General features: G+C 43.3%; 1 protein-coding gene across 1 annotated transcript; it reads right to left on the reverse strand.

Moving 5' to 3' along the window:
* Positions 1-880: 880 nt before the first annotated feature.
* osgn1 (oxidative stress induced growth inhibitor 1) lies at positions 881-10163 on the reverse strand. The gene is made up of 8 exons (XM_030373740.1): positions 9931-10163; positions 8712-8774; positions 6402-6538; positions 5999-6190; positions 5570-5661; positions 4086-4282; positions 3657-4000; positions 881-3343 (listed from the first exon to the last, which is right to left on the reverse strand). Exons 2-8 carry the CDS (start codon positions 8767-8769, stop codon positions 2813-2815), a joined length of 1551 nt encoding a protein of 516 aa, XP_030229600.1. The 5' UTR covers positions 8770-8774; positions 9931-10163; the 3' UTR covers positions 881-2812.
* Positions 10164-12472: the final 2309 nt, after the last annotated feature.

Consider the following 12472-nt stretch of genomic DNA (forward strand, 5'->3'; position numbering starts at 1 on the left):
GCATGCAAAATCGCGTGCGTGTGTCTGTTTGTTTTGCTGATTTATACAACCGCCCAGTGACCAGTTTGGTTGTCATGGAGACAGAGGAGACAGTCTCTTTGCAGGAACACCGTTTCATCGCCATGGAAACAGAGCGATCTGACTTTATATTTATCTTAAAAGGTTTGGTGGACAGACAGAATTTCCCGTCTGGGCTTAATAATGTACAGTTCGTTAACTTACCCTATCTTATCCTCTACACAACCACACAAATGAATAGGCCTTCAAAACAGCATGCAGTCAATATGTAAATGTGTAATCAATATTCTGGAGTGATTGTGTTCAGAGAATATCACGAATAAAAAGTCCAAAAATATCCGAAAATTGCTCAACGAGCTTGGAAGTATATATTTTTTTAATTTCTCCAGCCCTCCTCTCATGATTCAGTCTCGTCATGGTTGTTCAAGTCTGGGGTAACGTGGTATCAAGTAGGTATGCTGCTGCTAACCCAGTTACATAATCATGGAACATTATCCGTTTATAAAGAAGAGTAGAGCGCATTATGTACTCAACGTCCGACCCTGGTGGGAAGAGAAGAGGCTGACCTCTAGCGGCAGTCACGAGGAATGACGGCCTCGGGTTACTAAGGCATTTTTATCCGCACGACTTGACCGTGTACTTTAGGATTTCGATAGTTATTTTTCCTTTTTCAAAGTTTAAACGGCTTGGCAAAGCAAAAGGTTTAATAGTCCCGTTCCGTTCCAATAAAGCTGCAATTTAGCTTTCATAGTTTATTAATTATTAGCTAGTACTAGTAAAAATGTTTTATTGAAGTGCAATTAGTTAATTAACGTAGGCTACGTTCAAATGTTCAAAGAAATCACCACACATGAACAGAAGGTGTCTTTTAAAGTCTTTATAAAAGATAGAATGATACAAAAGTTTGTATTGCATTTAGGACGTCGATTTGACCCTATTTACTTAAAATAACCAACTTTACAACAGAAGCATGAGAGAACTTCAACAGAGCAGGGAGACATTGAAGTAGTGTTTCAAATGGAAAAATTGCCGGTTTAGAATCGCATCTGTGTAGGGACTCAAACACGACACGTGACCGCTCGGCGAGCCGGCGCTTGTGCCTCCTGCTGGCTGGTTCAGTTTAATGGGTAGCCTATATTAGAGTCATTATTGTGAATAATTATTATTTATTAAAAAGGCTGGAAGGGATCACCAGATCACTCTACTGATCTTGAGTCTCATGATACATTGCTTTCTCCAGGTATTAACCCGTTGCCTACGCTAAAATCACCTAGTACCAAATCTAAGCATCTCTAACTTAATACCTAAAACAAGCATTCTAACTTTATACCTAAACTTCGGTAATTTGTATCCCAATACCTAATTCAACTTCTCTATTGCAACACCCAAACTTAAAATCTAAACAACAAATGGCATGTCTAAAACACTTCCAAACCTTTACCTAAACTACATTTTCTACACACTTACATATCGAATGCATTATGGGAGATAAGCACCTGAAAACTACATTTAGTGGCGACCAATGCTGGCCATAAGGCACCAAATGTTTCCAGATAACTGAATTAAAAGAAAGGCTACGAATGACATCATCTCAGCACATAATTCACTCAAGATCCTCAAACATCAGGATCAATACATGGTCATGAGATCAACTTGTGAGATGTTTTATATGTTGTTTAACCCAGTAGGCTCGGAATATAAGGTGATATAATACACCAAATAAAGACCTGTCCAGTCAACCAATGGCCCTGGATCAGAGTTATTCTAACATCTTAGAGATGGGAAATCAAGATGGAGGTCTAGATCCTGGCTCCATAGTATTGGTTACAGGATCTTCAACTGGTCTGTGCAACATACCATACCTCATAGCCGAACCAAATATCTTTGTTTCAACAGAAAGGAACAGGTCCGCTATTATCATCATTGCAATTAATTATTATTATTATTAAAAATAGGGGGCTAGCTCAATTGAGGGTTTTTAACAAAATAACATTATTCCGGTAATTTTATACAGGTTCTCTTTTAAATAACTCCCTATAATTCTGAATATATATATATATAAAAATCTCAGGATAGGCTTTAGACAGCTGACACACCCCTCAAACATGAATAGAAAAATATAAATCATACTAAAAACATGCTTTTGAAACGCGACACGTGTAAAACCATGAGGTGGTTAAGGTCATTAAATGGCTTTCTTCAACAACACATTCTCCAACACCAAGGCGCTGGACGAATGGATGGATGAATGAATGCATGCATGCATGGATGAATGCATGGATGAATCGACTTTTGGATTTGAACCAAAGCTGGCAGAAGAAGGTGGAGAATATACCGGCTTCCAGGTCCCCTCTTTTCTTTTTCGCTCCCTCTCTCGGTTTTATTTTTTCTTCTCGTGTCGGTCCTCGGCTAGTTCAGAGTCTACAAGGTTAAAGTGCAATAGATTATCTGTTTACCTTAGCTGACAGAGAAGTTAGCTAACCCTCGAGTCCCTCTAGCATATGGAAAACCACGTAGTATGCCTTGCCTTGATTTCAGAAAATATAGGAAAAAATAAATGTGTACAAAGTACCACATAATTCTGTTTAGTTTTCCCTCTCTCTTTCTGGGTCTTGGTCTCTCCCTGGCTCAGTCTCTCGAGCCAACTCTCCCTCTCTCTTTCAGCCGTACCAAACAGGTTGGATAGGGACCAGTTCAGAGCACTAAGCGTCTGCTGGTGAAACTGGTCAGCTCTAAACACACTGAGAAGGGAATCTTGGGGAAATGAGGTGAGAATTCACGAGTTTGGTCCGAGCTAGGAGACACAGGTCTCGGTCTGTCTGTCCTCAACATGTCCGTCCCTACAACTCTCAGACAATTCAGCCCCACTCCCCTCCCCCCTCTGTTTCCGGGACAGGTCGCTGGCGATGGCAAGAGCCCCGCCCTTCAGGAAGCGGACAAAGTTCTCCCCCACCAGGGGTCCCATGGCATATAGGCCCGGACCCTCGGCCCCAACCACCTGGTGCGTGAAGGGGTCCACCTCCAGCGGGTTCCGCCGGCAGCTGATTGGCTGGTCGGGGTCGAGGCTCAGTGATCGACCGCCTTCAGGCAGGAAGCTGAGGTTTGGGTGTGAGCCAATGAGCACCAGTGCCATGGAGACTTGCAGCACGCTGCGCTGGCCGGAGTCCGACTCCAGCACGCACTTCCTGTCAGGACGGAAGGCGACCACGCGGTGGCGAGGAAAGCTAAGGTACCCTGTGTAGGGGGCGGAGCCAGAAGGGCCAAGGGCCGTGGTCGGAGCCTGGGGGCTGGAGCTGTGCTGCTGCTGGCTCATCATCTGGTGAACCTGAGGAAGAATACATCTGGTTAATAATATGTAAACCTTACCCAGAGGCTTTGTAGGTCATTAATGGACTTGGTGTAACATGTGCCAACCAATATCAACCAAAATAATCAATAAAAAAAGGTGACGTGACTAATGACTTGACTTGGCATGCAAATCAGGGGAAGTAGTGAAATGTATCCCAACAAGCCCAGGTTTCAGGGTTATGTCGTTTGCATACCTTGTAGTATTCTGGGTAATATAGTTGGCTAACCTAGTATTCTGGGAAATGAAGGTCGCCCACTATGTGGTATTCTGGGAAATGTATTATGTTAACCTTGTGGTATTCAGGGTAGAGTAGTTTGGGCAGCTGGTTGAAGATGAGCCCGGGATCAGTGACAGATCGTCTGAAGGCGTGATAGACAGGAGTGTTCAGGTGGTGGGCCGCCAATACTGCGTCAGCTGCAGTAAGCCCCGCCCCCACCACCAGGATTGGGTCACTGGATTGGCTGAGCTCCCCCCGGGAGATGGCGGCCTCCAGTTCCCAGAAGGAGTGGCAGACGTAGGGCAGAGTCTCGCCCTCCACCTCCAGCCGGGCTGGGATGTCGTGGGTCCCGGTTGCCAAGACGACGTTCTGGGCAGAGATGGAGAACGGCACGTCCTGCCGTAGGGTGTGGCCAACTAGGAGGGAGTTGAAAGTAAAAGAACAATGTAATTCACACACATACAGAGTCACGCAGTCACACAGTCACACAGTCACACACACCTTCCAGCTCCTCCCCCTCACTCCGCTGCTGTCCCGTCACTCTCCAGCAAGGCTCCTCCCCCTCCCGTCCGGGCTGCCAGGTCAAGGCGGTAACAGTGGTCCCACAGGCGAAGCTCTGCCCCAGGGACATCTGGGTAACGTAGTGTTGGTAGTAGGACGCAATCTCTGCCGGGGTGGCCCGGTCGTTCCGCAAGTTCCTGAGGAGGACGGAATAAATTAAAGATCAATACAAGTACCCATAACAATAGGTTTTTAGATTGCTTCAGTTAGTTATATCTTGTAATTTTTTTTACTTTTCATAACCGTATTATTAGTCCTATTTTCAACTCCCATTATACTTTGGCTATTATTTATACTTTCCAAAAATGTCACAACTCAACTGCCCCTAATACTTACATGATCAAGATGTAAGTACTTACCATACAACAGACTGACGTAGTCATGGTACTATGCATTTAAACTTAAAATTAATCCTAAATACACACATCTGGGATGTCTCCCAGTGTTCAAGATTTGTTATTGTACACACCGTATAATATCAATATCTATAAACCGCCTCTCTTCTAACAATATTTAGACCCAATAGACATACTATACATCAAATGTTAAGCTCCTCACAGTCATTAATCATCTCCATTTTTTTAGCCATGGTGTTTATAATAACTATGTGTTATATACTTTAGATAACTAAAAAGGTATAATGTTTCAAGATAACTACTGAAAATGAACTAACAGTTTTGATGTAATGTCAAAGATTTCTATATATTGTGTTGCAGATATATTTATTTAATTTAGTAGCTAGCCCACATAGCACCATCTCATAACGTCTTGTAAAACCACTTTGTATCACAAGAGGTCAACGTCACTTCAGCGTCCATTCTTCCCTCAGTCCAACAAGAGGGATGAGAGTAGCACTGCCAAGAGGACTATTCTGTCAATTGCGAAAAGAAATGGTAGAAGTAAAAGCAAAGCAAGAGTTAACCTTTGTGTTGCTTACCACCGCTTGAGACAACTCTTGGCCAGTAAAGGAATTAAATGCTCGCAAAGTTTATTCAAGAATCTAGACTGGTCAGCAAACAACTGCTGACATTGGATACAAAGCGATAGATTGTACGGATTAACCAATGTTGCACGTCTTTTTATGTCTTGCAGAAGGGGCCTCGCTTCTCTTATTTTTTTCCATGGATGGGAGCTCGCTTCCCTTCTGCTTCAAGGTGTGTTTTTTTCCCCACACCTGGGATGTATCACCCAAAACACTGTAGAAACCACCAAGAACACCCCAGCAACTACCAAGAACACCATAGCGAACCAACAAGGACAACGCAGAGAAACCATTGCTAATCATTTGTTGTGTGCTTTGGCACAGGTTAATTAAGTAGCCACGGTCCGTAAAGCACTTTAAAATGAATTTAAAGAAAGAAAAGAAAGAAACACAGACAGACAGATGGACAGGTGGAGAGACTGACAGATACTGAGAAACTGACCTGCGTTTCTCTCTCAGCCATTCCTTCAGTTTGAGTCCAGGTAGCTCCATCCAGTTAGCCAGGCTAAGAGTGAGCATGGAGCCTTCCATGGCCTGTAGAACATATTTAAATACACACAAATACAGTCACATTAAACACACAAAACACTCATAAAATAGGTAGAATATGCCTTGCTTTTATTATATTTCATAACATTCATAAACCTGCAAATGTAACGGAATTCCATAGCCCTAGGCTAATCCCCATTGGGCTGTGTGATAGAAAGTGAGGTAAATAATTATTTAAAAGAAAAAATCTCAGAGATTGGCACCTTATTAAGGGTCTTTAACTAAAGTTCCATAAGTAACCCCCCTTAACCAAGTGACCCTAAAGGACCCTCCTTAACTAAGGGTTTCAGGCGTTACCTAAGCCCCGCCCCCGAGTACTTACATGCCACGCCCCTCCTGGCGGACCCCTCCCCAGCACCAAGTGGGGAGTAGCACGCTCTGGCTCGTATCGCCACGACAATGGAGACGCATGGTCCAACCCGAAGTCGCTGTCGGGGAGAAGCAGTGAATCGAAGAGCACAGCCACGGGATTGGTCGACCGACCCTCCAACCCCTCACACAGATACTCCAGGTCCTGGGGGGGAAATGACAAAGCTGTACTGACGGTGTAGCAATACAAACATAAATGTCTGAAACTTGTGTGCCAATACCCAATCCAGTAGGCATACGTAGTGTGTGTGTGTGTGTGTGTGTGTGTGTGTGTGTGTGTGTGTGTGTGTGTGTGTGTGTGTGTGTGTGTGTGTGTGTGTGTGTGTGTGTGTGTGTGTGTGTGTGTGTGTGTGTACCTGCTCCAGTAGAGATTTGTTTGTGTTCTCCCCAAGCTTGCTGTTCAGCAGCGGGTTAGGGTGCCAAGCGTCTCTCTGCAGGTAGGGGGCGTAACCGGACAGCAGGTAGGACAGACAGATCCCAGACGGACCGTTACCTAGGCAACAATCAAAGAGAGAGGGGTCATGATTGGGCCTAAAAAATTGTTTTGTTTGGTTCCGGTTTCCGACCGACCCTGTCAATTTAAGTGCGACCCAAATTACGTATTGGTACAGCACCTCTTAATTCTATACAAGGATGAGCGAATTTTCTCGTTTTTAAATGAAAACAACCTACCTATCATTCGCTGCCGCTGGAAAAAATAAAATAAATTCCCTACCTACCCATGACCTCAACTGACAACTAACAGGAACCAAACTTTTTTTTTTTTTTAGGCCTTGGTTCCCATTGTTTCCCCCAGCACTGTATGGTTAAGGCGGCCGCCTTATCAACAATAGGGCCTTGACTACCGATGCATAAACCCAAACAATATTTATTTATTATGCAATAACAAATTACAAAAATCTCATAGAGAAAGAAAACATACTTCCATCAAGTACAAAAAATAAAGTCAAATAATGCATCGGTAATACTGTTCAAAAGCTTTTTGAATGGAATTGAAACGGCGGCATCGGGTGGTTGTATATATTATTACGAACTGAAACCCTCACCGAACCCCTCATGACCTTGACTAAGAAATGTTCTGGGGGAAACACTGGTTCCTGCTAGACTGCTTGTGGTTACTGGTTGCTAGGGAAGTCATGTAGTTGCTATGGAGCTGCAACAAAACAACCGGGAAGTTTCAACAAGAATTTTGGAAGTGCCGAGTCATGCTGTGGTTGCAGGATCAGAAGGGGATCGTCATTTAATGACCAGCCCATTATACTCCCTGCTTGATTAACAGTTACTGTAGTACCAAAGTCCTGCACTTGACACAGGATAGAATGTGTTTACAGTCAAATTTGATCATTATATTTGGCCTGTTAATCCCTTTCAGACTGTAATGGTGATAAAGGGCTATACGAAAAAAATTGAATTGACTTGCAAGTATGTTTAATAAGAAGTACGGTAGCACTTTTACTCTAGTAGTGATTCCAGTTCTCTCTCTCTCTCTCTCTCTCTCTCTCTCTCTCTCTCTCTCTCTCTCTCTCTCTCTCTCTCTCTCTCTCTCTCTCTCTCTCTCTCTCTCTCTCTCTCTCTCTCTCTCTCTCTCTCTCTCTCTCTCTCTCTCTCTCTCTCTCTCTCTCTCTCTCTCTCTCTCTCTCTCTCTCTCTCTCTCTCTCTCTCTCTCTCTCTCTCTCTCTCTCTCTCTCTCTCTCTCTCTCTCCTCGTATTTGTCCTGAACCATCACGGTGAAGGCACTTCGGTGCGGTTACAGAGGGGGGCCGCGGTGCATAAATGTGGCGTTAATATGGCGAAGGCTTGTTTTCCCCGGACCGTTTAACCAAAGTATACTACGGAGACCCCTCAGCAGCTCTCCGTCTGGATGTCGGATACGAAATACAAGCTACGGAGAGGGTCTCCAACAGGCTCTCCGGCTACGTAGAGGGCTCGCCGTGTCTACGTACAGCACTTTAACACGCAAACACATTTGAAAAGGCACCATCCAGGTGATACTATCACCGTTGCTGTGAAAAAAAAACGAGCTGTGCAAACCCAGCTCACGACTCTATTTCAACCCGTCTGGGAATTCAGAAATGTAAATGCCATAACCTATTTTATTGGTGTTTTCATTGATGCTGATCTACGGCCATTCTCCGTTGTTGACAAACAAGCAGTTTTTTTTATTTTCCCCTTAACTATGAACCGTACCGTCCAGTGACTTCAAAACCGAGGTACCGTTACACCCCTAGTCTGTATGTGTCTGTCTGTGTGTAATACAATACGAGGAGCAGGTAAAATAAAACCTAAGAACTACATATGAGAGAGTGAATGGGTGAGTGATTGCAAGTGAGATGTGGGTCAGCTGGAAGTGCCGAGTCATGCTGTGGTTGCAGGATCAGAAGGGGAACGTCATGGTAATGACCATCCCATTATACTCCCTGCTCGACTACCAAGCAAGTACTGCAATACTATAAACAAACGTGTTTACACCAGCTATATACAAATATGATCAAGATGTATTTTGTCTTGTTAGTACGTTTATCAAGAAGTATTTTAGCACATTTACTGATGTTAATAGCGGTTGGGTGGGTAATATAAATCAGCAACCTAAACCACAAAGCCAACTGTTCTTTAATACCACATTAAACCCTGGATACTGTGTGTGGTGCATGTGTCTGTATGCTTACCAATAACAACCACAGGGAGAACCTCGCCAGGAACAATGTCTTTATCACACAGAGCCATGTTGCCTGAAGGGAGAGGATTGGTTTGGTTAACTCACTCCCATCCAGACCAATACACCATAATTGTATACTGTACTTTAGATTCACGTTTTTACATTCCAACAGCACTTATTATTTTTCCTTTGTTTAACTGCTTTGACGATTTAAAATGTAACCATACCAATAAAGCTGTTTTTGAGTTAAGATAAATTACATTTTGAAAGAGACGTCTCAGTTAGTGGCTTTTATCAAGTAATAATAGAAAAAAATAGGTACATTCATTCATATGTAATAGTGACGTGCATGTTCTCCAGTATTTATTTGGGCAGGATAACATATCGCAAATCATGACATCATAGCTGAAATATGTTATATAGTGTATACATAATATGCCATAATATGATCATTATTAGTCTATGAGGATGATGATCAAATTCTTCAGGCGTGGAAGTTTGGTAATGTATCCCAAGGGGGGAATCAGGTAAAATGGGGACACAGACGTATCAACACGCATGCGCCACTACAGACTGATATAACAGTACATCGCCGTAGTCAACTCAAAGCATAACTCGCACACTTGTACATGCAACTGTATCTGCTTTAGACCTTGAGACGCCAAGGTTGTTATGCCTGACTATCAACAACGGAAGACGCTTTGTTTATTTATCTCGTCTAGAAGATTCTTCCAACGACAAGGGGTCAGTTCGGTGACACACTGACACGGAACCCCTTCCCCGTCTACCTTAACCCGGGTCAGACTTTAGAGACTAAAGTAGACCGTACTACACAGAGGATAACTGCAACGTGCTGCCGCAATGGCATGTAGCGGAAAATCCGCTGCAGTATTCGCATACATTATGTCATCATTATTTCAAACATGTAGCATAAATACCACCTACACCAGAACGATCCATGTGCCTCTCAGACCCACCTTAATCTAAGACCATGAACGTCTGTCTGTGACACCCCCGCCAACCCACCTGCCCACCACCCTCGCTTATCGCAACCGGCCAGCGGGGAGTAGCGAGGCCTGGAACAATGCTAGTCCGTAGAATCGCGCGGAAAACCAAAACCTCCTTCTGAACTAAATGCTACATACCGGCTACACACAGGAAGACACCCGGGTCGGACACACAATAAGAAAAGACCACTTCAACAACCGGTCGTGTGGAGGTCTACTCACAGTTGTGTAGAGACAAGAGCCGCCGGGATCAGTACTTCCGAGTCGAATCCTTTTCCAAGAGGGATGGATGGAAGATTGTGTCCTGCAATATTACCTCCTTATTTTCTGTCGACCTGTTATCTTGAACAAAGGGGGCTGCAGTCAAGCATAACGCCGGTAGTACAGAAACCTCTTCCCGGTCGACATGCGGAGCACCACCGCTGCTTTTTCTTCGCTACGCGTCTGTCAGGAGGTTTTATAAAGCCAACCCTGCTGGCCAATGGGAGACGTTTGGAACTGACGTCACTGGGCAGAGAAGCGTTTAGCAGTGCAGCGCGCAGCTTATAAAAAGTAATAATTCCACAAAAAGCCTATCACGTATTTGTAGAATAAGTAGAGCAAAGTTTATCGTGTGTGATTGCTTGTTTGGGTGAGCTGTATATAAAAATAAACATATTTAATTATATTACAATTAAAATACAAATATATGAGCTAATGACACATATAATGTTAATGATATTGATAATCGATACAATTGCATTTTAAACAGTAATAATGGACTGTTTAATTATATGAAAGAGCGGATTTTAAATTAGCAGTTTGACGCTATGCCACGCCCCCCAACACCCGGAATTTTCCAGACGATTTTTGTATGATTCTGTTATTGTGTCCAGTGTCAATGGTTTATAAAACCCAACTCTTCACGAGCAGCCCCAGCACTGACCCTGGGTCACATGATTCCAGACGTCATGCAGGAGCCTGTCTCGGTCAGCTGACCAGCTAAGACCCTGACACCCAAATTACATTACTTCTTACATTAGCTTTCATCCCAAGCCACTTCAATCTAATTCAGATACATGTCGTTAGGTAGCAGGAAAGGGGTAGGGCATCTTGCTCCAGGATGCCTACTGGTAGACTCTGGACCTTGGAGATAGAACCATGATCCTTTCGGGTTGGGGTAAGACAATGACAACTTGCAGGGAGGACAGAGGGAGTAGATGGAGATGCATAATAACAGTTTTACTGACTGAGCAACTGTTTAGACAACACATAACAACATATGTTAACCAGTCACACCAAATACTTTAAATTTCTAACTATTCATTATCGAGGACCTTAAACTTCAGTAGAATGATTATGGAGGACTTTTCCATTGAGCAAATTACTGCATTCCGAGTTGTGCTGATGTAACGGGGCATAACTAACGCCATTGGTCTAGGGAAAATAGTGAGCAGCCAATAGGAGATTACGGGGGGCCAAGGCAGGACAAGCAATCTTGTGGGTCTGTGAGCACTGAGCAGCAATGTGTCTGACGCAACACGGCAACCAGATTAGAACAGAATTCAGACTTTAACTTCATATTTCTACTACTGATATTGTTTCTTATACGTTCTTGTGTCAGCATTTTTTAACAATTATTAATTTATTACCATCCTGCTCTCATTTACCACCTGGTAGTGATCTTATCTTATACTCTTACAATTCTGCATGCTAAAAGTGTTCAACAGCTTTTGTTAAAAATATAGTAAACCTGTTCTCTTGTCATGTAGGCCTAGACAAGGTGGAATAACTACTCTTTTGCCCATGTGGGGACTAGATAATGTGTGTTAGTCTTATGCACATGTGGGGACTAGACAAAGTTGGTTAACTAGCCTTGTGTAAAAGTGGGGAATAGACAATGTGTGTTAACTAGTCTTGTGTAAATGTGGGGACTAGGCAACGTGTGATAGCCACTCTATTGCACATGTAGGGACTAGACTATGTGTGTTAACTAGTTTTTCGCACATGTGGGGACTAGACAATGTGTGTTAACTACTCTTTTCCACATGTGGTGCCGAGACAATTTGTGTTAAAAACTAGTGTTTTGCACATGTGGAGACTTGACAATGTGTGTTAACTATTGTGTATAGGTGAGGACTAGAACATGTATGTTAACTTGTTGTGTGTTGTTGTGGGAACTGTACAGTGTATTGTGTGCCTCTGCTCTTGCTCATGTATTTGCATAGTTTGCCTCGCTTTGGTTATCATACGTACATCACATTGTATTTGTTTTACTTTTCATAGTTTCACGATGCAGTAGCCTGCATGTATTCTGGTGTGTGTGTGTGTTTATATGTGTGTCATGGTGTAGGTAGGCTGGTGTTGTGTCAGCACATTGTTTTCCAAATGTCTATAATTCGGCGACATCTGGTGATGTTTGTAATGGGGAGATGATATGTGACACAAATTAACATGCATATGTGAAGCCCTTCAAATAGTCTACCCTTCATGAATCAGAGGATATGGAGGGAAGCACGAAGCGGGCTGTGTGTCTATTTTGTGAGATATTTTCAGTACCTTTCAGAAGAGTTTGGCATTCTGCCCACTAGCAGTTCATTTTATGCCATATATTGACAGACAGAAACAGACTAAAACATAACATAGGGCAGCATTGCTAGACCAGTTTCTCTGAAAGGTGGAATAAATCACAGGCAGAACAGGTGTACCCTTCTGTCATGTCAGAGATGTTAGAGAGATCAGACATGTCAGAAGCTGCATAGCTGCCGCCACAGTGCATCCTCCC

Source organism: Gadus morhua, chromosome 13 (genome assembly GCF_902167405.1).
Source record: "Gadus morhua chromosome 13, gadMor3.0, whole genome shotgun sequence".
Lineage (NCBI taxonomy): Eukaryota > Metazoa > Chordata > Actinopteri > Gadiformes > Gadidae > Gadus > Gadus morhua.